Here is a 27,611-nt window from a genome sequence, read left to right as displayed (position 1 = left end):
TGCTGACGTTTTCCAGTCCAAAATATGTTCAAAATCCGCCAAAATGCACTTGAAACCTCCCAATCTGGCAACACTGCGCGCATGCTGCTTCTCTTGAACACACGGAAGTAAGGCGGAAGGTAGTTTGTCGACGTCACCTCAAGACGACGCCAATGATTGGTCAAATTTGCGGGAAAGTTGCGGTGATTGGATATAATTGCAACACCGCCCTGAATTCGCAGGGATTGGTAGAATTTGCGCTGAAGTTGCAAATCGCAACATCCTGGAGGCCCCCTTTTTTTTTTTGCTTGGCCCAGACTTTGTCTCCTCACTCACTTAGGTACTAAAAATCGATCCATTTTGTCTCTCACGTTGCGCCCACCCTGAAGAACTCTGGCGCCCCCCAGGGGGGGCGCACCCCACACTTTGAAAAGCCCTGGTCTAAGGTACTTTTTTTATATGTACCCTTTTATATACTGCTTGGGAACATGTATGTACCTTTTTGTCCCTAAAAAGGTACACATAGTTACTGTAAGGACCAATAATTCATGTAGCTTGGGACAGAAATGGACTCCTACTGTACCCTTATTTCTGACAGTGTAGGGATCTAACTCTATAACGTCCATCCATTATCTGTAACCGCTTATACTGTGCAGGGTCACGGGCAAGCTGAAGCCTAGCCCAGCTGGTTATGGGTGAGAGGTAGGGTACACCCTGGACAAGTCACCAGATCATCACAGGGCTGACACATGGAGACAAACAACTGTTCACACCTACAGTCAATTTAGAGCCAGCAGTTAACCTAGCCTGCATGTCTTTGGACTGTGAGGGGAAACCCACACAGACACGGGGGAAACATGCAAACTCCACACAAAGGCCCCATTGACCACTGGGCTCGAACCCAGAACCTTCTTGCTGTGATGCCACAGTGCTAAGCACTACACCATGGTGCTGGCCAACTCTATAACAAGATTACTGCAAAGCTCCTTTGTGATAGTGTCCACTCTGTTACATGTGCCCTACAAATAAAATAAAACTGAAGTCTGGAATATTCATCAAAAGCACAGACAAATGATTATCGTGTTCTGAGCATTTTCAAGGTTTCCTGTCAGTTTTTTATTTTTCCTTTCAAAGGCATTGGCATGATTAAAAACATAAGTGAAACCATTTAGATCAGGTAAATGCCTTGCTTCCTCCCCTGAGCTTGCAATACTGTCTGTATTGAGGTTCACATGGTCTCCTGGTGTCTGTGTGAGTTTTCCTCAGGGTTCCCTAGTTTCCTTCCACTTCCCAAAACATCAGCAGGTGTATTGGCTATTCTAAATTATTTGCTCCTGGGTGTGAATGTGTGTGAGTTCATTCATGGTGACCAGAAATGGACTGGCATCCTATCCATAGTGTATTCCTGCCTTGTGTCCGGTGTTCTTGGGATAAGCTCTGGATCCCTGACCAGGATAAAGCAATTCTGGAAGATGAATAAGTGAATTAAATAAATGCCTGCTGGTCTTCAAAAATCAAAGTCCCTTCCCACACCATGTGGCACATAGGACTGCGCCAATCTGTTTCCATAGCCCTCAGCCTCTTGCCTATTACATGGCTAGGGTTACAGTGGGGGGCTGGTCCTCTGGTAACCGTGAGAGTTTGACTCCCCGCTCGCATCTGTATTGCAGTGTGCCTTGCCAGACGGCAGTAGGTACCATTTTTATGATGGTCTTTGGTATGACCCGACCGTGAGTAGAACTCGCAGTCTCCCGATCGAGAGGTGGACACGCTAACCACCAGGCCAACTCGCGGTGTCCTGCTGGTCTTTAGCAGGGTCTAAATACACCAGTTTGATACTAGAACCTTTACTGCTTTTAAGATGCTGGAATGGTATGAAATCTGATTTTCTTGTCCAGTCCACTGCAATATTTCAGGTTTGATGTTGACTTGCGCAACATGAGTGTTGCGCGTGTGTGTACAAGGGCTATAACTTGTTTTAAAGTGCGACATTATTACCATGATGTTTCGTATAAGTTGGCAGCAGAAGTAAACTTGGTTACCATGAGGGTATCCGTATAAAATCAGTATCAGCTGTCAGGCAACATGCTAAAATCTGATATCGTATTGAAAACGGGAACAATTTGAAACTTCAAGTCAGTTTCTTTGAACACACTGCAAAGTATGAAGCAAAACCAATGTGCAGCAATATAATTGCTTGTGTAAACTTTTGGTCTAAATTTTCGGTCTAAATTTTCTATTGACTGAAAGTTTGTTAAACAAGAATTTAAGCATACAAGGCATGCTCATTCACACTTCCTGTATTATCGGTTAGTGAAATGTTAGTACTCTACTTGGCTTTTGACAGCAGGATGGTTCGGGTGAAATTGGGTTTTGAAAGTATGTGCTAGTTGTGCTATTATGAAGACTTTTTTATTTATTTATTTATATAATTTTTTTAATTTGTTTTGGTGTGAAATGTTGATTCAGTGTTTCGTGATTTGGGAATACAGTAAAGAAACAGCTTAAGGATGGCATGTTTAGTCAAGAGGAACAATGTGTGGCTAAATAAGGTAACAGTGGTCGAAACTATGTTGGCTTTTTATGTAAATTAATCAGAGCATTGTGTTCCTCCTTGGCGTGTAGTTGGCTTTCGTTCTTCTTTCTTGGTAAGCCACTTTATACATGTTGCACCGTAGATAATAGATATGAAATATGGGTTTATTTCTTTGAACTTTTCTTGCAAACACTCCTTAATGCAATGTGGTAGCTTGCTTTCTTGCAAAATATGTAACTATAAGTTGCTTTTCCAGATGCTGACAACCTACATCATGAAGCACAGGTCACTACATTTGTTCGGGCTTGTCTTTTTTCTGCCCTTTGGCTGTGCAGTTGGTAAGCAACTCAGGCTAGATGACTCTTTATCTATTTATCTCTGTCTGTGATTAAAATTTTAGCCCAGTATGAGTTCCAAAGCTCAAAATGTTTCATTTCTTCTTAAATTAACTGAAGTACATGCTAAATGTAATTCTTCACTCTGTCCTCAGGTTACAGTAATAGCTGTGCAAAAATCTCTCCAGACTCTGAAAGAAATATTCCAGTGGAACTGGAGAAGGAGTTCAAAGCTGTCTGTACACTTCGTGAAGATTCTGCATACACTGCTGATGACATTACATGGTTCTCTGGAAATGTTACTCTTCCAAAGGAATCTTACACAAAGCTAAACAAGTCGGCCCTTGCGGTTACTTTGAAGATCAGCAATGATATAAGCAACCCGTTGATGTGTAAAGCTACAAAACAGGCATTTTCTTATGAAGAGCCGTGCACATATGGCATCTACCTTGATAAAGGATGTAAGTTTTTGTTTTCATAAATGTGCCTTTTATTCAGCTTCTAGGACCAGCTGGAAATCAACCCAGACAGTTCTTCGCATGCATCTACAAATCTATGGATTTCTGTACATTAGGTGGCAGTTGGAGATGTGTGCACAGATATTTGAATATAAGGTCAAAAGTTTGAGGCTCCATGTGTTTGAATACCGAAATCACTTCACGTATTTGGTATGAATATGAAAAGGAGACGGTATATCTGGAGAGAACAGCACTGTCGTGGTACGGACATCATGACTATAAAGAGTCTCAGGATTAGTTTTACTCCCCTGCAAAGGGAAGAGGGTAGTTTAGATGTCATGCTTGTGTGAGAAAGGGAAAAACAAATATTTTTAATACTGGCCACTGTCATCATATTTTGTGTGTGGGGGGTATGCACTGATGAGACTTTCCTGTCAGTCAGACTGAGTGGCAAACATGCCACAGTGTGGCTGGTATTAAGAGTGGAAATGGCAAAACAGGAATTTAAAAAAAGATGATTACTTGCTTAAATTAAAGGCAGTTGAACTTGACATGATCCTTACACTCTTCCGAAGAACTAGTGGTGCATGGATGTTGACATCTGTCTCTCCCACAAAGCAGGATTACAAAGATAGCATGTGAATAATAAACAATTTCAACATACTTTTAGTAACTTTTCAAGTTTAAACTAAGCTTTGTCGAGTCCCCCTTTTTAAGGAAATCTGGGTTTGTCTTGGCTGGCTAACGCTATCTATTGTCCCCCTTCTGTTTATACAACACAAGGCTCATCAGCATTAGTTAAACAGAATATAAATTAAAGATGCGAAATATTTAACTGATGTGTAGTCTATACAGTATATAACTTGACTTGTGATTTTCGCCAAAAATGCAACATACCTGACACAAAACAGCGACCACAAATCCGCATTTTGGTGCCTGGATTCCAGATGTTTCTTCTTTCTGTAGCTTTCTAGCAGTCTATAAAAGATGGCTCTGATTTCCTATCGAAACTCTTTGTGCAATCAATGACAAGACAGCAGTGCTATCCCATTTTAGATGAGTTTTTGTGGTATTAAAGTTGAACGCGAACGCTGACAGTAGTCTTTCTGCCACTCGGTGGGCGTAACTGCAGTGGATTCCGCATACCATGATGTCACGTGCATACCTTTATTTCGTTCAGTGGTCCATTAAATATAACCTGCAGATATCTCCACTGATCTTATCTTGTGATAAGCATCTATTGCTTCTGAGTTCAAATAAAGTTTGTTTGTTTAAATCCAACGGGATTTTCACGTCTGTTATAGTCAGAGCAATCTGGCTACAGGCCAAAAGATTGTGCTGACGTTAGTAAAGTAAAGCTTTTGCTCTGCATTCAGTAAATGTGTTCATTATTTCTTTCAACACAAGTATATGCACTGCTACTGAGAGAAGGAAAATGTAATTGCAGATAAATTAAAAAGGTTTTTCTCCTCTCTCAGTGGTTAATCAAATATCCGTTCATTAAATCTTATGGATATTCAAATTCAGAAAACTAAAATTAGACAGAAGGCACATATAGTAGCCATAAATGTATCAAGCACAAATCCAACAAGAATAGCTGTCCGTTTTCTGACACAACCTGCCTGTTAAGCCAAGTTTTATTCCTATTTCCTGTTCTAAGATTGGTTAGTAGTACAGTTGAGAAGAAGCCAGACAAATGAAAATGGCTATGAAGAAATTTATAGGAATACAGATGGATGAAAAAAATCTTATTTCACAAATCCTCATACTCTTAACCAGTAGCTATTGACCGTGAATCTGATTTCCTCTGAATGGTGCTCTTCACAGGGGCTAAATTACTCCCCGTGTCTCCTCAGTGACATAAACTCCGCCCTAGCGGAAGTCGGGGAGGGGATTCCCCGCTGAGGCTGGGGGCAGTGTGTTAGCACAAGCATGTAGCTGATGGGAAATGAATAGTGTGTTGGATTAGCACTAATCCCATGTTTTGGAAAATCGAAACTGTTGTCTTGGGTCCCTCTGGGGTGTCACCAATCCATGTGCACGTCCTATAAAGTATGGAGTCTGTGCGTCCAGCCGTGTCAATTTGCATAGGCGAACAGACAGACAGCCTTAGATCATTGACTTTGTTCAAGCAACATAAACTGGTTCTCGGGTGATGTAAAACAAGTTCTAATTGACAGACTGTGCCTTGTAAAAACCAGAATTGCCTTGTCATTTAGTTATATTTTAATTGTTGGAACAGGCTGCAAGGGTGTGGATTAGAATAGTTGCACTATACAAAAAAAAAAAAAAAGTTTCCATGAGATTGTTGTAACAAACTGTGGTTGTTGTGACTGATTTACACATTAAAAGCATTTAATTTTTTTTTTAAACAATGTTCTTCATGTCTTTCAGATCCTCCATTACAGCCAAGTGATCTGCGATGTATTGCTCTTCAAGATAACACACAAATTTCCTCTGAACTGTCATGCTCATGGGATCCAGGGAAAAGAGACCCAATTATTAGAACCAGCTATACGCTTCACGCATAGTCTGTCTGGATTCATGAAATTAACTTCAAAAATTGTTTGATTGCATTTTTGTTCTGTTCTTCACTAATTTTTCCTTCTTTGTAGTCATGGGACTGGAACATACAATTCTACCAGTATGAATTATTTGAAAAGAAATCTTTCTGTCAATTTTGGGACCTACCCCAATCACGTGGGGTTAGACGTCTGGGTAGAAGCACAGAATAAACTGGGGGCTGTGAACTCGAGCATATCAACTGGTGACTCTGAACGTTTTGGTATGTCTCTTTTTTTTTTTTTTTTTTTTTTTTAAACAAATGGAATGAGAGAAATTGTCTTTCTTATACTGTTTAAGATAAATGCCTCTGTCTCTTCTTTTAGCAAAACCGAATCCACCTAAAAATGTAAAGATTTCTGCAGAGGATGGTTTCCCCACATCTTTAATGGTGACTTGGGAACATCCAATTCATGAATTAATCTTCAAACTCAGATACCACATCAGATACTGCCAAGCAGGTTGCAGTGTTTGGGAAGAGGTAAGGAAAGAAGAAGGAGGTGTGTCTCTTCTGAGGAGAGCTGTAGTTTACATGTTATAAAAAGATACAGCCTTGGCACCAAAACAGCTTTAAGCCTAGCTTCTGCATTGCTTAATATTACATTCATGGAAAGCTTTAGTGTCCAATTTATTTTAATCATTGTTGCCCTATTATGAAAATGTGAAAATATTAGTAAAGTTGTTGAACCTACTTGTGGTTTATGAGAAGGAGAATTTCTCAAATGTTCTTTCAGTATGCAAAAGGTTGTTTTGTTTTCATTCCAGGCAGTAGCTGAATTCTATTTCTGTTTGCCAAGGGAAGGGATTTACACGTTTCAACACATTGCTGAAAGTTAATGTGGCTTGGTGCAAAAATATTTGCTTTTTGTTTACCTTGAGCCAGAGACGCTACTAGTCAGTCTTGCACAGATGTGTTCTGCTTTCTTTATAACACTGTGAACCACAACCAAAAGTGACACTTGTCCATGTTATAGCACTGCATAAGAACAAGGTTTTCATCCAAAGGAGCATTACAATTTTAGATTGTATTTTTCTGCTTTATGTACACTTTAAAAAAAATCTATTTGCAAGATAATCCAATGCAGTAGAATGAACTATTGCAAAGATTATTTGTTCTAGAAGTCAGTCATCTGAGTTACTGTACGAGTCATTACGGTTGAATGGCTTCATGTCAGATGTGTATCTAATCTAAAACCATGTACAAAATAGATATGGAGAGTTTGTATTTATGTAAAATTCAGGCAGCTCTGAAAAATATAAGATCGAAAAATCTGTATTTGAATATTGTCTATATGCTTTCTGCTTGACTGTATGCTTTCGGTTATTGCAGACTTTTACCAGGTCTTACAGCGAGTCCTTCCGACTGCAGATCCTTCAGCCTTACACAGATTATGTGGTGCAGGTGCGCTGCATTGGACAAACTTCTTCTCAGAAAGATTTGGGCTACTGGAGTGAGTGGAGCCCAAATGCAACAGCTCGTACCCCAGAAGACAGTGAGTCACTGCTGAATATATTTCCCTGCTTTAGAACAACTTTGGATAGCCCCCCCCCCAAAAAATAGATACTACATAGTAAAACCAATAATGATATTCATAGTTACGCTCCATTAGGGTAGTGTGTATACATTCAGTGCTGGGGATTTTTTTTTTTTTGTACTTGGGGTGTCCTGGGGTCTGAGCTGCATTTTCTTCAGTGCCAGCGACTAGACAGAGTCTCTTAAATGATGTTTGCCTGCTATTTTTCTAAGATGGCTCTGTTTGCTTAGTTCCTAGATCCAAACCAGATCTCTGGAGAGTCTATGAAGAGGACTCCTATAACACTGTTAAGCTGATTTGGAAGGTGAAATGTTTAAATTGATGTGTGTCTGTTGTATAGCTTATGTTAATTACAATTAGTGTCTGACCGACTACCCTGGATTGTGGATGATCAATAGTGTGAATGTTTCATGCAGGATCCTGAGAAGGCCAATGGCAAAATACTGGGGTACGATGTAACAATCAATGAAGGTGGACATTCTGAGCGCTTTGTCGTCCATTCCAAAGAATACAAGTTCAACCTAAAGGGAGAAAAGGCCATCGTGAAAATTACTGCAAATAATTCACAAGGAGCGTCACCTGCAGCCGCTTTAATTATCCCAAGACCTGGAAGAAGTATGAACATGTTCTGCTCAAGAAAAATGTTATTCTGAAGGAATTTGCACACTGATGTTTATTCTTATTTATTTTATTACTTGTATTGAATACAATTATTAACTTTATTTAATTGTTTATTCAACAAGGCATTTTTTCTTAGAAAGCATTTTAATTGTTCTGGTAATACTGATGGTAGAGGAGTATTATACTGTATGATTAAAAGTTTGTGAACACCTGACCATCACACCCATGTTTTTGTTTTTTGGGGGGGGGGGATATCCCGTTCCAGATTTGGTTCACTTTTGCTATTCTAATACTCTCCACTCTTCTGGGAAGACTTTCTGTTAGAGTTTGGAGTGTGGCTGTGGGGATTCGTGATCATTCAGCCGTAAGAGCATTAGTGAGGTCAGGCGCTGAGGTTAGGTGAGGAGGTCTGGGGTACAGTTGGTGTTCCAGTTTATCCCAAAGGTATTCACTGGGTTTGAGGTCAGGGCTCTGTGCAAAACACTCGATTTCTTCCACACTAATCTTGGCAAACCAAGTCTTCATAGAGCTTGCTTTGTACACAGGGGCATTGTCATGCTGGAACATGTTTAGACCTCTTGGTTCCAGTGATTGGAAATTGTAATTCTACAGCATGCAAAGACATTCTGTACAATTGTGTGCTTCCAACTTTGTGACTATGGTTTGGAGAAGAACCGCATATGGGCGTAACAAACTGGTGTCCACAAACATTTGGCCTTATCGTGTGTATTTTTATGAGCTCCTACATCAGTATTTTTCTGTCTGTTTTACTATACTGTCACAGAAGCATTACAAAGGGCTATGTTGTATTAATGATTGAACATTTATTATCTAAATATAAACTATTAATATAACTGTGATTGATGTATAAAAGCATAATTCATGGTTTAAAAACATCTATTTTTAAAGATTTTTTTTACCTTTATTGGATAGGACAGTGTAGAGACAGGACAGGAAATGAGCGGGAGAGAGAGACGGGGAGGGAGCGGGAAACGACCCCAGGTCCCCGGACCCATGGCATGGCGCCTTAGCCACCCGAGCCACGACGCCCCCCCCCCAAAAAAAAAATATATATATATATATATCTATCTATTTTTAAGTTTAAAGTCACAGTGCACTAAGTTATGATTTTCTTTTGCAGAGCTCCATTCTGGAGTGGATCAAGTTACTTGCAGAGTGCATGATGACCAGCTGTCGGTGAGCTGGACTCCTCTCCCTGGAGTAAGCCGCCCGTCTGAGTATGTGATCGAATGGGTTTCAGTGCCTAAAAAAGAGATTGGCTGGCAAAGAGTGTCGGAACGTGACAGACGTGTCTCCTTTGGAGGTGATTATCTCTAAATGCAGACTTATGATTTGTGATGTGATTTGTGCAGTGAATAGTAAAAGAAAAACAATATTCAGTTTTCAATATTTTAATACTTTAACAAATCGGTTGAATTTCCACATAGCCACCATTTTCAAGTGTTTGACCGCATCTGAGCACTGACCTTAACAGGAGTGCAAAAACAAGCAAACAGTGCACTTAACCCTCCTCTTACCTTCAAAATTACTAACATCTTTTATCCTTGGGGTCAGTTTGACCCCAGCAATTTAAATTTTCAAAAAATGATTAAAATTGTTCCCCAAGTTTATTTGTCAGGTACTTTTGTTTGTTTGTTGACTACCTAAATAGCCCTTTAAATAAAACGACCTCCCCCACCACCACCACCCTTATACATCCAGAATACCTGTTACGTGACGATGGAGAAATGTGCAGATCACCATAAAGTCTCACTGATTGACCTAAAATTGGAAAGAGTTATCACATCCAAGTCTTTCCAACTGTCCCCATACACGCACCTCCCCTCTAAATTTGTCATCTCAAGTATGTCCTTTTCGACTGATGGTGTTATGAAGAGCTCAAATGCTGATTTTTATGTCTTGGACATGGCTGACCACGTATCTGGTGGGGCCTGGAACCATTTTGATGACATTGGCAGCACTAAGTCTACCCTGTTGTTCAAGTGGGGAGACTGACCATAATAACTCTTCGTTTTTGGAAGGTAGGGTATTTGCTGGTGGTTGAGAGACAACAGGAGGGTCAACACTGAAGGTCTCATTCTCATCAGAGGTGGATGGCTCATAATCAGGGTCCTCCTCAACATCATCGTCTGTCTCAGACACATTTTCCTTAACGTCACTTTCATGGTCAAAGACATGTGACAACACCTCATTGACAGAAAACCTTTCCTTAGATGTCATTTTCAGTTGAGAGGGAGCAGAAAGAGAAATGGTTTAGAAGGCTGCTGTGCAAGCTTTTATATGTTTGCTCCACCTCTTTGTTGTGTGAAGTATCAATATTTTTTGGCGGGAACCATATTTTCCCGGCCCCACAGTGTGGGAAATATCAAATTTCTCACGAGAATGATGTTTTCCCCTCCCCCATGTCATGTGAACTATCAGTGGTTCTCGCACTGCTACAGTTATGTTAGGGCCCTAAAGCCTTTGAAGATTATAAAATTGCATGTTATAGTGACCTCAGTATCATCCAAAACAACTAAAACGAATGTGTGTAAAATGTTGATATTTATGTTTTATACAGCTAAAACAGCCTGGGGTCAAATTGACCCCAAAGAACACCGATGCGTACAACGTGTACAGGAAATTGAAAACCTATGTTAATTTTATGTTTACCCAGTTGTCCTCATTAAATTAGAAAAAGTCATTAAATATGAAGCAAAAAAAAAAAAATGTCAATCATATATTTAGAGATGTTAAACATTGAATGGGGTCAAATTGACCCCAAAGATAATAGTAGGGTTAGTCAGCAGTTATCATATTTATAATAATAATGCAGCATGTTGAAAACACCTGCACAACTGTCAATCGTTCCAGATTAATATGTTGATTGGCTTATTTCCCCTTTTAGCAGAAAAACAAGCTCTTTTGGTGTACTTTTGTGTGAGAAGTTGTACTACGACACTCCAGTGTTATAATCAGTATAATACTGGATATCATGACGATGTAAGATTGATGATTTAATTTGCATCAAATGTGCATGTTTAAGTGCACCCTGAACAATATTGTGCTTTTATATAACTGTTATATTTGTATGAGGCTTGATTTAACTTGATTTTGTGTTTCACTTATTTAGAGTTTAAGCGATTCACACGCTACAACATAACAGTCTACCCAATTTATCGAGAGAAAAACCACAGCTACTACTGTCCAGGAACCCCGGTCACTGTACAAGCCTATCTCCAGCAAGGACGTATGTATGATTTTTATATCCCCCCCCTCCACAATCTGTGATTGTGTGTTTTACAACCCCGATTCCAAAAAAGTTGGGACAAAGTACAAATTGTAAATAAAAATGGAATGCAATGATGTGGAAGTTTCAAAATTCCATATTTTATTCAGAATAGAACATAGATGACATATCAAATGTTTAAACTGAGAAAATGTATCATTTAAAGAGAAAAATTAGGTGATTTTAAATTTCATGACAACAACACATCTAAAAAAAGTTGGGACAAGGCCATGTTTACCACTGTGAGACATCCCCTTTTCTCTTTACAACAGTCTGTAAATGTCTGGGGACTGAGGAGACAAGTTGCTCAAGTTTAGGGACAGGAATGTTAACCCATTCTTGTCCAGTGTAGGATTCTAGTTGCTCAACTGTCTTAGGTCTTTTTTGTCGTATCTCCCGTTTTATGATGCACCAAATGTTTTCGATGGGTGAAAGATCTGGACTGCAGGCTGGCCAGTTCAGTACTCGGACCCTTCTTCTATGCAGCCATGATGCTGTAATTGATGCAGTATGTGGTTTGGCATTGTCATGTTGGAAAATGCAAGGTCTTCCCTGAAAGAGACGTCGTCTGGATGGGAGCATATGTTGCTCTAGAACCTGGATATACCTTTCAGCATTGATGGTGTCTTTCCAGATGTGTAAGCTGCCCATGCCACACGCACTAATGCAACCCCATACCATCAGAGATGCAGGCTTCTGAACTGAGCGCTGATAACAACTTGGGTCGTCCTTCTCCTCTTTAGTCCGAATGACACAGCGTCCCTGATTTCCATAAAGAACTTCAAATTTTGATTCGTCTGACCACAGAACAGTTTTCCACTTTGCCACAGTCCATTTTAAATGAGCCTTGGCCCAGAGAAGACGTCTGCTCTTCTGGATCATGTTTAGATATGGCTTCTTCTTTGAACTATAGAGTTTTAGCTGGCAACGGCAGATGGCACGGTGAATTGTGTTCACAGATAATGTTCTCTGGAAATATTCCTGAGCCCATTTTGTGATTTCCAATACAGAAGCATGCCTGTATGTGATGCAGTGCCGTCTATTGCCCGAAGATCACTGGCACCCAGTATGATTTTCCGGCCTTGACCCTTATGCACAGAGATTCTTCCAGATTCTCTGAATCTTTTGATGATATTATGCACTGGAGATGATGATATGTTCAAACTCTTTGCAATTTTACACTGTCGAACTCCTTTCTGATATTGCTCCACTATTTGTTGGTGCAGAATTAGGGGGATTGGTGATCCTCTTCCCATCTTTACTTCTGAGAGCCGCTGCCACTCCAAGATGCTCTTTTTATACCCAGTCATGTTAATGACCTATTGCCAATTGACCTAATGAGTTGCAATTTGGTCCTCCAGCTGTTCCTTTTTTGTACCTTTAACTTTTCCAGCCTCTTTATTGCCCCTGTCCCAACTTTTTTGAGATGTGTTGCTGTCATGAAATTTCAAATGAGCCAATATTTGGCATGAAATTTCAAAATGTCTCACTTTTGACATTTGATTTGTTGTCTATGTTCTATTGTGAATACAATATCAGTTTTTGAGATTTGTAAATTATTGCATTCCGTTTTTATTTACAATTTGTACTTTGTCCCAACTTTTTTGGAATCGGGGTTGTAATATGTAACCTATTATTTCCTTTTGGATTTACTGCTAGTGTAGTGAAATTGGAATGTAACTTGTGCATTGATCAAGACGCAGACCTTTTGCCACATTCAATTTTGTTACCATGTCAATCTTCTTTAAAATTCCAGGTCCTCTGAAAGGTCCCACTGTTAATGTGACTGCAACAGGGAAAACTACCGCTCAACTGAAATGGAACGAGATTCCTATTGAAGATCAGCGGGGCTTTCTCACCAATTACACCATTGTCTACAAAAAGGGAGACAATGAGCTATGTAAGGAAAATCAGTTTTGATTGCTGATGGATGTATCTTTTGCTTTGCGTTCTAATTTTTTTTGTTGTTGTTGTTGCATGTAGTTGTACAGGTTCAATGAAACTGGATCAGTATTTAGTGTAAAGAAGTGTGAAGACCTTTTAAGGATAATGATCTGTTCTGTTTGGCAGCTATTGTGGTTCCATCTAACATCACCTCGTACAATCTGACTAAACTGGCTAGTCATAGTCACTATTTTGCATACATCAAGGTATCTAACCAGGAGGGCTCAGAAAAAGGATCTGGTTCCAGTTTCTACACAAAAAAGTATGGTATGTAGTCTTTTAAGATTCCTGATTTTATGTCATTTTTGTTACATTATGCAGGGTTCTCAAAAAGTCAACGTCCCTCTCATGCTAGAATCTGGTCTTCCTGGGCAGTTGTTTTTGATTGAAGACTTATTCATATTCAACTATATTAGTGACATATCTTATGAAATAAGCTTTATTTTCAGCTTCAGCCAGTCAATTACAGTACATGACTATCCAGATCTAACTCGGGGACCGGCACGTATTACGTGCATGGCGTGTAAGCGCCTCTTAACACGGATGGCACTTTGCCACGAACGCAGCATAAGGAAGGAGGTTAACCGGACTAGCATGATCAGTGACCATCCCCACACAGAACTACTCGGGCAGCTATGCACTGGGCGCTTATGTGGACGGGGAGTGGAGTAGTATGTCCGAATGTAGAACGTTCTCATGGCAGGAGAAAATTAAATGAAGGACCAAATTTTCAAGATTGACAAATGTTTTTATTATTGTAGCGGCAACTTTTACAGGTGTTTCGGCAATGTTGTGGGCGCAGCAGTAAGGAAGCATGAAGTATCAACCCGATATGCTGAAAAGGCCTAGTTAGAACCTGGTTACAGTGGTGCTTGAAAGTTTGTGAACCCTTTAGAATTTTCTATATTTCTGCATAAATATGACCTAAAACATCATCAGATTTTCACACAAGTCCTAAAAGTAGATAAAGAGAACCCAGTTAAACAAATGAAACAAAAATACTATACTTGGTCATTTATTTATTGAGGAAAATGATCCGATATTGCATATCTGTGAGTGGCAAAAGTATGTGAACCTCTAGGATTAGCAGTTCATTTGAAGGTGAAATTAGAGTCAGGTGTTTTCGATCAATGGGATGACAATCAGGTGTGAGTGGGCACCTTGTTTTATTTAAAAAACGGGGATCTATCAAAGTCTGATCTTCACAACACGTTTGTGGAAGTATATCGTGGCACGAACAAGGGAGATTTCTGAGGACCTCAGAAAAAGCGTTGTTGATGCACATCAGGCTGGAAAAGGTTACAAAACCATCTCTAAAGAGTTTGGACTCCACCAATCCACAGTCAGACAGATTGTGTAATAATGGAGGAAATTCAAGACCATTGTTACCCTCCCCAGGAGTGGTCGACCAACAAAGATCACTCTGAGAGCAAGGCATGTAATAGTCAGCGAGGTCACAAAAGACCCCAAGGTAACTTCTAAGCAACTGAAGGCCTCTCTCACATTGGCTAATGTTCATGAGAACACTGAACAACAATGGTGTGCATGGCAGGGTTGCAAGGAGCAAGCCACTGCTCTCCAAAAAGAACATTGCTGCTCGTCTGCAGTTTGCTAAAGATCATGTGGACAAGCCAGAAGGCTATTGGAAAAATGTTTTGTGGATGGATGAGACCAAAATAGAACTTTTTGGTTGAAATGAGAAGTGTTATGTTTGGAAAAAGGAAAACACTGCATTCCAGCATAAGAACCTTATCCCATCTGTGAAACATGGTGGTGGTAGTATCATGGTTTGGGCCTGTTTTGTTGCATCTGGGCCAGGACGGCTTGCCATCTTTGATGGAACAATGAATTCTGAATTATACCAGCGAATTCTTTTTTTTTTTTTTAATTGTTTATTAAGATTTTCTCAATGATCAAACAAACAATCAAACATTTCTGAAAGGATACCTGTTACCTACGGTTACAAACAAAACAATTCAAAGACAAACAAAACAAAAACTGGAGACAAAAACAGACAAACAAAAGTGCATTCACTGTTCATACATAGAATAGGATAGATCAGGATTTTCAAAGGTCACAAGGTCATTTCAAAGGTCCAGGCAAGGCAATGAGCTTATGAAAGGGTCCCAGGTTTTATAGAAAATCTGAAGGGAGCCATTTAGCGTGCATCTTATTTTCAAGTTTTATATTCTGCATCATATCTCTGATCCAGTGGCTATGAGTTGAAGTTGTCCTTCCATTTAAATAGAATTAACCGTCTCGCCAGTAAAGAGGAAAAGGCAAACACCCTCTGCAGGTAGGTTGGGAAACTACATTGGTCTGAGTCAGGAATTATGCCAAAAATTGCAACACAGGGAGAAGGCTGAATATCAAAACCATATATATGAGGCATGGTATCAAAAAAAGATGACCAAAAAGGGGCAAGTTTTGAACAAGACCAAAACATATGATATAAGGTTGCAGTTGTTTGTTTTATACCAGCGAATTCTAAAGGAAAATGTCAGGACATCTGTCCATGAACTGAATCTCAAGAGAAGGTGGGTCATGCAGCAAGACAACGACCCTAAGCACACAAGTCGTTCTACCAAAGAATGGTTAAAGAAGAATAAAGTGAATGTTTTGGAATGGCTAAGTCAAAGTCCTGACCTTAGTCCAATCGAAATGTTGTGGAAGGACCTGAAGCGAGCAGTTCATGTGAGCAAACCCACCAACATCCCAGAGTTGAAGCTGTTCTGTACGGGGGAATGGACTAAAATTCCTCCAAGCCGGTGTGCAGGACTGATCGACAGTTACCGGAAACGTTTATGCCGCTTTTCCACTACCAATGCGGCTGAGTTGGGCTGAGTCGAGCTGAGCGGGGCTGTTGGAGTTGCATTTCGACTACAACCGCGCTGAACCGTGCTGGCTGGAAGTGGGTGGACACATTGGGTGGAGTTAGCGAAAGTGGGTGGATGTCACGTGATGTCGTTAGGCGGCGCAAACAGTGACATCAGTGATCTTTTAAGCGGTAGTCTCACGACCCGGATAGTAAACAATAAACATGGAGTCGTTAGTGTTGCTGGTCTTGGTGCTGTGGCTTGTTGTCACCGACAACGCCAACAGATACTGGCAAGAGCGTATAGATGAGGCGAGGCGCATAAGGCTTCAGAAATTCTCGTAATTCTTCTTCTTCCGGGTTTACGGTGTTTACAGATCCCAGCGTGCTTGTGGGGCGTGTGTGGGCATGTGAGGACACTCCTCCTCACCAATCAGTGCACAGGGGAGTGTCTCCTCACGCCCCTAGCCCCACTCGGCTCGGTTTGGCTCGCTTCAGCCCTACTCCAAAACCGTGCGAGTTTTGGGGGCTGAGCAGGGCTGAAGCAAGCCGAGTCGTGCTGCTCTAAGGTAGTCGAAACGCGAGCCGTGTCGGGCTGAAGTGAGCTGAAAAAGGGTAGTGGAAAAGGGCCATTAGTTGCAGTTATTGCTGCACAAGGGGGTCACACCAGATACTGAAAGCAAAGGTTCACATACTTTTGCCACTCACAGATATGTAATATCGGATCATTTTCCTCAATAAATAAATGACCAAGTATAATATTGTTGTCTCATATGTTTAACTGGGTTCTCTTTATCTACTTTTAGGACTTGTGTGAAAATCTGATGTTTTAGGTCCTATTTATGCAGAAATATAGAAAATTTCTAAAGGGTTCACAAACTTTCAAGCACCACTATATGTCTTGCTTAAATTGTGGGTAAAATTCCAGTGTGTACTTGAGACAAAATTGCATGTATTTTGCAATACGGACATATAAATGCTACATGCTTAAATGTGCACATGGAAAACTCATGATTCATTGGTTTTAAAATGAGCTCATTTAAAAAAATAGTGTGAAATTTAGTTGTAAAGTTGAGGTCACGTTCATGTACAGATTGGAAACTACCACACTTTACATAACACGTAGAAAAGAAAATGCTGTTAATTTGACTTTTTTTGTGTGTTTAACATTTTAGATGATGGTGAAATTGATGTGATCGTCGTGGTGGTGTGCTTGAGCTTCCTGTTCTTTGTACTTTTTGTAATGTTCTTCGTTATCAGGAAGAAAGAACTGTGAGTCACCAGACACTCGCCACACAATTTTGAAACCAAAAGTAGCAAACCAGTGATTTTAAAGCCAAAGTATAAAAGTGTTGTATTTTAGTAGCTTTAGTTGTATCACTGGATTGTATTATATTGGTCACCACACACAGTATATACTGTACAGCTACAGGTGCTGGTCATAGAATATCATGAAAAAGTTGATTTGAATGGAATTACTGAAATAAAAAGTGAAACTTGTATATTATATTCATTCATTACACACAGACTGATATTTCAAATGTTTATTTCTTATGATTATAACTGACAATTAATGAAAATCCCAAATTCAGTATCTCAGAAAATTAGAATATTACTTAAGACCAATACAAAAAAGGATTTTTAGAAATGTTGGCCAACTGAAAAGTATGAGCATGTACAGCACTCTATACTTAGTTGGGGCTCCTTTTGCCTGAATTACTGCAGCAATGCGGCGTGGCATGGAGTCGATCAGTCTGTGGCACTGCTCAGGTGTTATGAGAGCCCAGGTTGCTCTGATAGTGGCCTTCAGCTCTTCTGCATTGTTGAGTCTGGCGTATCACATCTTCCTCTTCACAATACCCCATAGGTTTTCTATGGGGTTAAGGTCAGGCAAGTTTGCTGGCCAATTAAGAACAGGGATACTATGGTCCTTAAACCAGGTACTGGTAGCTTTGGCACTGTGTGCAGGTGCCAAGTCCTGTTGGAAAATGAAATCTGCATCTCCATAAGGTTGGTGAGCAGCAGGAAGCATGAAGTGCTCTAAAACTTCCTGGCAGACGGCTGCGTTGACCTTGGATCTCAGAAAACATAGTGGACCAACACCAGCAGATGACATGGCACCCCAAACCATCACTGACTGGAAATTTTACACTGGACCTCAAGCAACGTGGATTCTGTGCCTCTCCTCTCTTCCTCCAGACTCTGGGACCTTGATTTCCAAAGGAAATGCAAAATTTACTTTCATCAGAGAACATAACTTTGGACCACTCGGCAGCAGTCCAGTCCTTTTTGTCTTTAGCCCAGGCGAGACGCTTCTGACGCTGTCTCTTGTTCAAGAGTGGCTTGACACAAGGAATGCGACTGCTGAAACCCGTGTCTTGCATACGTCTGTGCGTGGTGGTTCTTGAAGCACTGACTCCAGCTGCAGTCCACTCTTTGTGAATCTCCCCCCACGTTTTTGAATGGGTTTTGTTTCACAATCCTCTCCAGGGTGCGGTTATCCCTATTGCTTGTACACTTTTTTTTTTTTTTTTTTTTCCTACTGCATCTTTTCCTTCCCTTCGCCTCTCTATTAATGTGCTTGGACACAGAGCTCTGTGAACAGCCAGCCTCTTTAGCAATGACCTTTTGTGTCTTGCCGTCCTTGTGCAAGGTGTCAATGGTCGTCTTTTGGACAACTGTAAGTCAGCAGTCTTCCCCATGATTGTGTCGCCTACAGAACGAGACTGAGAGACCATTTAAAGGCCTTTGCAGGGGTTTTGAGTTAATTAGCTGATTAGAGTGCGGCACCAAGTGTCTTCAATATTGAACCTTTTCACAATATTTTAATTTTCTGAGATACTGAATTTGGGGTTTTCATTAGTTGTCAGTTATAATCATCAAAATTAAAAGAAATGTTTGAAATATCAGTCTGTGTGGAATGAATGTATACATTTATACAAGTTTCACTTTTTGAATGGAATTGCTGAAATAAATCAACTTTTTCATGATATTCTAATTATATGACCAACACCTGTACAGAAAAAATTGAGACCACTTGTAATGACGGTCACCATTAAAAGTGGTCTTTTTTTTTTCCATTACATTATACAATTGCACTATACGTTCAAAAATGGATTCTTGTCTTTGTTTTAATAATGTATGTAAAATAAAACCCTAGCTTAATATATATATAGTATTTTAAATGCCAAATAAATCACTAAAATGGCTTAAAATCTCTACATTTACATCCATAAAGTTCCATTGGGGTGGTTTTTTTTTTTTTTTAAATTAAATATACGAAACATGACCTTTGTTCCATCCCAAAAAGCCGCTGGTAAACCTGTGTGTCAGATAACTTGGTGTGATTTTTCAGTATCTGTCTTTGAATTGAAGATAGAAAAATCTTTTATTCTTTTCTTCCAGTTGTTTATGAACCTAGGGCGGTTGTGATTTATTTAACAGTACACAAACCGATAAAAAGAGAAATTTTAAATAAAAACTACAATAACAGCCATGATTTTCTTCATGACTAGCTGTAGCTTAGCTCACGTTCACAGTTGCAGATCAAGTTTCCATTTACCACATCAACCTGAAATAATTTGCATATTAGAGAAGTGTTTCAAATCCATCTAACTCCTTGTGTATCATAAACGAGGTTTACTTTTTACGAGTATTCTCTGCTTTAAATGGAAAGTTCTGGATTTATCATTTAAACATGAATTTACAGTAGCAGTAAAAAGTTTGGACACCCCTACTCATTCATAGGTGTTTCTGTATTTTGACTATTTTCTGCAATGCAGAACAAAACTGAAGACATCAAAACTATGAAGTAACATGTGGAACATGTCTGGAATTATGTGACGAACAAAAGTGTTTCATATTTTAGTTTCTTCAAAGTAGCCAGTGTTTTACCTTGATGATGCTTTCCACACTATTGGCATTATCTTAACCATCTTCACGAGGTAGTCACCTGGAATGCTTTCCAGTTAACAGGTGTGCCTCGTCAAAAGTGAATTAGTGCAATTTCTTCTTAATGTTTGAGATTAACTAGTAAATAAAAATACAGTAAATAGCCCGATTCCACAACTGTAGTAATCCGTATTATGTCAAGAACCGCTCAACTAAGTAAAAAGAAACGACATCCATCATTACTTTACTTTAAGACATTTAAGTGTCTTAATTAATGCAAATAAAGAAAAGCCATTGAACTGGATGTGTCTAACCTTTTGTTTGACTGGTACTGGATGCATTCCAGACGATTACTGGTACCTGTGAATGTGGATTGTGATATGGCGACGTCATATTTCTACATTGGCTATGTTTTGTCACTATTGAACTTTACTTGATTTCAAGATACAGCATGTGGCATTTTTGAACGCAGACTTGCGCCAAGGCAAAATGACACATCTCACAAAGATAAGAGAAAATAAATTCTTAGACCCACCCTGTGACGCAGATCTGCTGCAAAATGTAACGTGTTTTTACTTGGCTTGTGCTACACACTTCCACTGAATTTTTAAAGGAAATTGGGTTGGCAGGTTTTGTGCAATCCTGCATACAGGCAGACGAATGAACAACCCACACCGAAAACATAACCTCCTTGGTGGAACTAATGAGCACGTTAATATAAACCTTGCAGCCGGCACCATTATCAGAGCTGCTGTTTTAGAAAGTTAATCAACACTTTGTAGGTTTAATTCCAAATGGTCAATACTGCAGCTACTGTATCATAAGCAGTATGATGATCATTACTTTAAGACATTAAATGTGTCTTTAATGAGTAAAAAAATAAAGAAAAGCCATTTGAATTAGAAAGTGTGTCCAAACTTTTGACTGGTACTGTATACAAGTCAGCCATTCAAAGGGCTATGATAATTAAACACCTTTTTTGAGATTGGGTTAAAGATATGTTTCTAAACTCCATTGTCAGTCTGATAAATGACTGTAGCCTCAGCTGTAGCATCTTGCTTTATGTCTTCATGTATTTTGTTGCTTGCTTACCTTTTTTCAAGGTTAAAGAGGCGTTTCTGGCCGAAGGTCCCCGACCCGTCCCACAGCACACTTGCTAACTGGTCACCTGACTGTCCCAGCAAGGTTTGTGAACTGTACACTTTCCAGGTTGTAGTAGTAGGTCAAGCTGAATGGACTACTTGAAGAATTTGCCATCCTGTGAACAGAACTTCTAAAATGATTTGATTCATGATGATGATGATATAATGCAAATCAAGTGTTAAAGGAATAGAAAATGTAACGTAAATACATGCATGGGTTGGTAGCTTGTAATATTGAGAGCCTGTAAGAAAAGTTTCAGGCATGTTTGACCATTTATGAGAAAGTTGTGAGCGTTTTTGTATCGCTGCTCTAATGCCACCAGTAGGCTGCCATGTTGCCTGTTGGAAGGGCGATGCATGACGTCATTTGGGTGCAAGGCTGTGTCTTGCTCTTTAGTACTGAAGGGGCAAAGCCAAAGGTCTACTAACGTGACAATGCCGTTGGGGTCCTCCCCCCACTATACATCTGAAATAGTGTATTAATGAGATGCAACCCTGACTTACGGACAAACCCGAACTCTTTACCTGTAAAACTAGGCTGAAACTATAGGTTATACTATTCATTAGCATGCTCTCGACTCATTCACGAAAAACTTCATCAAGATATGATCAGACTAGCCTATCATAATTACCATGGTAGACAATCCAACCGCCGCGGCAACGCAGAAAGAAGGTAAACAAACCCTGCTTTACTATACAGGATTCGTGTGAACATTACAAGTGGATGGACTTGTACGGAAAAAGTCGGAAATCTTGCCAGAAACACCCGAGCTGCTTTCCGAATGGTTTCCGTAAAGTGTGTCGTCACTTACGGTGCACGGCCATATTCGACAAAATGGACCATAGCGCCAGCGACATTTCTTAACTGATTTTCCTCGAGTATTTTGGACAATGACATGAATGGCGATGATCATGATAAACAAGCATTTACCATATCAATTGGTTACACACAAGTGAACTATTTATAGAGTTGTTTAGTTAGTCATTGCCGAGGCTTTTTTGACAACACTAAATCAAAACAAGACCCCCATCATACAACAAACATCAAGCTGCTTAACTGCATCAGCAATTATTACGTTTATGCCCGAAGGAACTCAAAATAACGTATCACGCTTAATAAATTAGGGAAGCCATAAAAAGTGTTTTCTTACTCTTTGAACTTCTCTTTTGCGGACTACTGACCGTGTTGTCTCGTTTGTCTTGTCCACTTTTTGGCCGAAGATTGCATATGGATTCAGCACTGGCTTGTACGGTATTCCTAATGCCCGGTGCATCTGAATTGTTTGAGTGAAATAATTTTCTTCAGAATGTTCCGAGCACATGAGCTACAGATGTGCTATTTTTGCACCCGAAGGACCATTCCAGTCAGCCCATGAGAGATCTGTCCCTGTGCGGCAATTGGCATTTATCCATTGCCGCCTTACTTTTTTGTCCTTTGGGAATTGATGCAGGCTAGTGGGGTGGGGGGGTGTTGTGGGTTTTTCCCCCTCCCTTTCTCTCCTCACTTCTGCCAATGTTGTCACCAGTAATGTTCACATGAATCCTGTATAGTCAAGCAGTATTTGTTTACCCTCTTTCTGCATTGCCACGGGGGTTGGCCTGTCTACCATGGTAATTACGACGGTAGTCTAGCCTGGTGATGCCTTGATAAGGAAGTTTTTCATGAATGAGTCAAGAGCATGCTAACGAGTACTTATGCTGCCAGGAACGTGTAAAATCTTGCGCACTTGCCTCTTTGACAGATTTAGGTAAGTCAGATTGTATGCAGATCTGTTTGTAGGTTGTTTAGCAAGGTTACAGTCCACAGAATGAGGCTGTCACGGCAGCACTACTTGTACCGAGGATATAAATATGCCAAGTTGCCTCCCCCCATTCAGTCACGTAGGAGTACATCAGCTGTTCACGCTTCCCTCGCTGTTTATCAGCGACCTCAGTATTCTCTTTCCCCCTCCACTTTTTTGTTAGAGAAATGGAATTTCAAATTTTTTTTTTTTTCATATAAACTTTTAATGAAATAATCTCCAGCCAGGGGCAGCTTCAAGTCTTACTCGCTATGCGGCGCTTCCGTGTCTTGCGCCCAAATTATGTCAGAGCATCGCTGGAAACGATCGGGGGGGATTTTTCTAATTTGGTTAAAATATTTTAAATGGCGGCATCCATGAAATTATTCATTCTGCGTAGAAACTGACTTTCAGAGATGGATATCTTAGTTGTGTGAGCTCTTTATTTTCAATTATTCGCATGAATCATTAATTTATATCATCTATCTTCATAACTGTATTTTAAAAATGGGTTTTCTTTTCCTCATGTTTGTGCATAAGAAGCTAACAACCTCTTTGCTCTCTCTCTCAGTCGGACACTCCGAAAGAAAGCATCCTGGCATCGGTGAGTGTGGTGGAGGTGGACATGGATGATGGAAAGTCCCTGTGCGATGAGGATAAGGCAGTGATGCCACTCAAGAAGTACTTCTCGGACGAGCGCAGCAGCGGCATCAGCGGCTCGTCTGGCATGTCCACTCCGCGTCAGAGCGTGTCCTCCAATGACGAGGCCGACTCGGGCCAGACCACGGCCAGCACTGTGCAGTACTCTGCCGTAGTGAGCAGCGGCTACAAAGGCCAGACTCCCAGCACTCAACCGTTCTCCCGTTCCGAATCGACCCAACCACTACTGGAATGTGAGGAAAATCCAGAGCACATGTCCGAAGCCAGCGGCCACCACACAGACTCCTACTTCAAGCGATGTAAAGGCCTCGAGCAACTAAACATGGATGAGGTAGAGGAGCCCAGCTTCGGCTCTTTGAGCTTTAATCCAATGGAGGAAGAGGACTCGCCTACTCTGACTGAAGATCCTCCACGTCCTGCCCCCAGTTACATGCCACAGCAGAGTGGTTACAGGCCACAGTGAGGGGACAAAAACACTCATCAGTGGTAGTGCAATCCTGTGCCTTCTTCTTGTGACCTGATTTTCATTGCCATGTTTTCAAGCCCGTTTAAGTTTCACACTAACTGCTGCTAAATTTCAGAAACTGATTAACTCATGGTCATGTTTCACTTTTCAGATACACATACAGTATATGGTTCCATGTTTAATATACAGATATGTCCTGATGTACAGTGACGGTTTAATTTTGTATATTGACTTTTTTTTTTTATTTGGTATCTGAATACTTGCAGGTTGCTTTTCTAACATTTTGCATGCTATAGGTTTAAGGCATTATAGAGTCCCCTCCAGAATCATTGGCTCCTATGAAAATGAGCAAAAAAAAAAAAAGGTCTATACATTTGTGCTTACAATTATACATACTGTGCCAGAATTTGTGAAATATTGGCCATGTTAAGCTATACATTTTCCATAATTATGCAGAAAACTTATTTAGGGATGATGGTGGTCAGGAGACGCTATTTATTATCACATAAATGTGGGCACCATTTTTAAATCATAATGATGACTGAAATCTCCCAAATGGCCCTGATCAAAGGTTTACATACTCTCTTGAATTGTGTGTGTGTGTGTGTGTGTGTGTGTGTGTGTGTGTAAAATTCTTACACACACACACACAGAGCGGTTTAAATAGCTGTTAAGGCTAAGTTTCCCCACCAGTGCCTTGTTTGACTGTAATTAATGTCCGTGTATAAATATTCAATGAGTTCCTGAGCCATAGGGAAAACGATCAAAGGATCTGCGAGAAAAGGTTGTTGAAATGTTATAAATCAGGAAACTGTCACAGTAGCAGTCTTCTCTGATAAAGTGGAAAAGTAGCAGTTCAAGCTATAGTCAGGTAGACCAACAAATATTTCCGCTACAAATTCTAGGAAAATTGGTCAAGATGCAAAGCAAAACCCACAAGCAGCTTCAGCTGAAATACAGGCTTTTCTGCAAAAAAAAGTGATGTGGCTTTTTCAAGATGCATAAAGAGGGTGCATTTGAACAAAAATGGGCTGCATAGTCGAGTTGCCAAATGAGGGGGCAAAAACTTTTGTTCCAGATATTTTGAGGCTTGTCCAAGTGCTATTTGACAAATTGGAAACAATTTCAAACATTATGGCCAAAATTGTGCTTAATATTTTTAACTACCACTGTGGTTTATGTAGCAATCATCTGTCTTTTTAAAATTTTGTTTTTCCAAGATGGTGGATGATAAAGGAATTTTATAAAACTAAAACCTTGAAATTTATAACCCAGGGAAACAGGATCATGGTTAAAGGCAACACCACATCCTGAGGACTGACAGTAAAGTTTTTCAAGAAAAAAAAAAAGTTTCTTGGCATTTATTTGAAATATTATTTTGGGGTGTCAATTATCCATCCATTATCTGTAACTGCTTATCCTGTGCAGGGTCGCGGGCAAGCTGGAGCCTATCCCAACTGACTATGGGTGAGAGGCGGGGTACACCCTGGACAAGTCACCAGATCATTGCAGGGCTGATGCACAGAAAACGTACAACCATTCACATTCACGGTCAATTTAGAGCCAGCAATTAACCTAACCTGCATGTCTGTGGGGGGAAACCCACGCCGACACGGAGAGAACATGCAAACTCCACAGAAAGACCCCCGTTGGCCACTGGGCTCGAACCCAGGACCTTCTTGCTGTGAGGCAACAGTGCTAACCACTGTGCCCCCCTGTGTCAATCATATCGGCAAATATTAGGAGGGGGGACTTATTTTAATGATAACGTGATTATATTTTGCTGTAAAATTCCTCTTCTTTGAGTGTAATATTTCTTTTCTGCAATCATTCTTTAGTTTTTTATGAAGGGTGTCAATAATTCTGGAGGGCGCTGTATAAGAACATGGCTGAGCCTTTCCATTGTTGATCTCCATGCAAATATTTATTCTAAAAGAATAAATTTAGTTATTATTAACTGTCAATTTTGAGCAGGCTTTGTGTTCAGTCTGCAGTCTTCACGCGGTTACTGATTTTACCTCGATTTGATTCAAGGAGAAAAGACTTGGAAGGTGTTTGTTTTTTATTTTAACAGTATGTATGTGCAGAAAGACTGTGGCTGCAAGTGCTTTTTTAAAGTTTCTTCATGATGTTCTTCCAGCTCAAGTGGATAATTGTCAGTAATTGGTTGGTTTGGAATACTTCACATTTGTTGGACTGGGGCTGAATTTCAGCCTAATTCATATTACAACCAGGATTTCTTCGAAGTACTGATTCAGACAATTTGGAAGTACTGACGCACGGCGTGCAATTTAGGACAAGTGAAAACTGAAGGATCTAGAACTTATGTACTTCAAGTATTATTGCACTTTTTGTTACCTGCTATGGAGCTTCAGCCAGTATTTCAGGATATTCCACATGGATAAAAATAGTGTATATGTATACCAAGAAACAACACTACATTAATTCAAAAGTTATAGAGCAGGAGTCTTGTTTAGTGCATGCTTCTTTTTTTTTCTTTTTCCACATATTCATGTCTAGTATCTTGTGAAAAGCCGTCACTGACATTCATTTTAGTAACCATATAAGAAATAAAGGTTCTCCTAATCAGTCTTCTTGCTCATTGAGTTCATTAATCCAATATCATAAGAGCTTCACAGAGGATTATACAAACACAGACAGAGGTAAAGTGTTCCTGAGTCTATTTACAATAAAATAGATGTGGCTAGTAGTACAGAAGATACACACAAGGCACACAAACAAGATGTAGTACGTTAATACTTGAGGATGTTAAGAATATATTTGAAGTCTGGAGTATCTACAACCACATCCTGATTTTTGAAGTTACCAGCATCCTTTGGGTAAAAAAATAAAAACCCTGGACATTTGATCAGTTCATGTCCCTGGTCATTTTATCCACTTAAAAGACGGAATCATCGTTACTCTATGATTGTCCATTTAAAATGCAATGATAATACCATTCTAGATAAACATCATTCATGCCTGAAGATCCAAGATTTTTGAACCTATGAGTAGGCATATCAGACGCTCGCTGATGGCCGTGCTGTGAAAATCGTGCCTGCAGACGCTCGTTTAAGTTTCCAAATCTGTCACTGCTTAACTCTTGAAAATGTTCTATCGTGAATATTATCATTAAACAGCTTATAATTTCCACTTTCCAAACAAATTTATCTCATTAAGATCTGTTCAGTACTTTGGGAGTAACGGCAGGCTGAAGTTGGTACAACAGAGTAAAAACTGCTCGTATGACTTCAGGAAACTGCTGGTGCTTTTTAAGTCAAGGGAAAGCGGTTAGGCGCTCTCTCTCTTCTGATCAGTTTCTGACTGGATTACTTGTGAATATCAATCAAATAATTTTACAGAGATTTTCTCTCACTCTCACAGTCTCTGAAGTATTCAGCAAAATTTTCCGTCTGCTAGTTTTGATGTTATGATTCACGGGAGACTTTGAAGTGAGTTTTCAGAGCTTTACCTACTTATTTTTTTTCAAATCAAACTGATTGATGTAAATAAATAACTAGTTTAGAATATAATTGTAGTTGTTTTGATGAAAAATATTGAGATTGTGGTGGTCGGAATGATAGTTTAAGAAACCAG

The 27,611-nt window shown here is 39.9% G+C and overlaps 1 protein-coding gene across 1 annotated transcript in view; it reads left to right on the top strand.

The window, feature by feature from the left end:
- LOC132873129 (interleukin-6 receptor subunit beta-like) overlaps positions 1 to 26,603 on the top strand; it is a 30,264-nt gene extending 3,661 nt beyond the window's left edge. The window contains exons 2-16 of the mRNA XM_060908393.1: positions 2,772 to 2,853; positions 3,006 to 3,311; positions 5,703 to 5,838; positions 5,924 to 6,093; positions 6,197 to 6,351; positions 7,201 to 7,363; positions 7,636 to 7,709; positions 7,822 to 8,020; positions 9,168 to 9,350; positions 11,160 to 11,276; positions 13,072 to 13,215; positions 13,386 to 13,526; positions 17,250 to 17,346; positions 21,069 to 21,150; positions 23,460 to 26,603. Of these exons, the coding sequence (XP_060764376.1) occupies positions 2,772 to 2,853; positions 3,006 to 3,311; positions 5,703 to 5,838; positions 5,924 to 6,093; positions 6,197 to 6,351; positions 7,201 to 7,363; positions 7,636 to 7,709; positions 7,822 to 8,020; positions 9,168 to 9,350; positions 11,160 to 11,276; positions 13,072 to 13,215; positions 13,386 to 13,526; positions 17,250 to 17,346; positions 21,069 to 21,150; positions 23,460 to 24,011 (2,601 nt within the window). The 3' untranslated portion in view covers positions 24,012 to 26,603. The remainder of the gene's footprint in view (positions 1 to 2,771; positions 2,854 to 3,005; positions 3,312 to 5,702; positions 5,839 to 5,923; positions 6,094 to 6,196; positions 6,352 to 7,200; positions 7,364 to 7,635; positions 7,710 to 7,821; positions 8,021 to 9,167; positions 9,351 to 11,159; positions 11,277 to 13,071; positions 13,216 to 13,385; positions 13,527 to 17,249; positions 17,347 to 21,068; positions 21,151 to 23,459) is intronic.
- The last annotated feature ends 1,008 nt before the right edge of the window (positions 26,604 to 27,611 follow it).

This window comes from Neoarius graeffei, chromosome 25 (genome assembly GCF_027579695.1).
Source record: "Neoarius graeffei isolate fNeoGra1 chromosome 25, fNeoGra1.pri, whole genome shotgun sequence".
In the NCBI taxonomy this organism is placed as follows: Eukaryota; Metazoa; Chordata; class Actinopteri; order Siluriformes; family Ariidae; genus Neoarius; species Neoarius graeffei.
The sequence above is the reverse complement of the archived record's forward strand: the minus strand, read 5'-3'. Positions and strand labels throughout refer to the sequence as shown.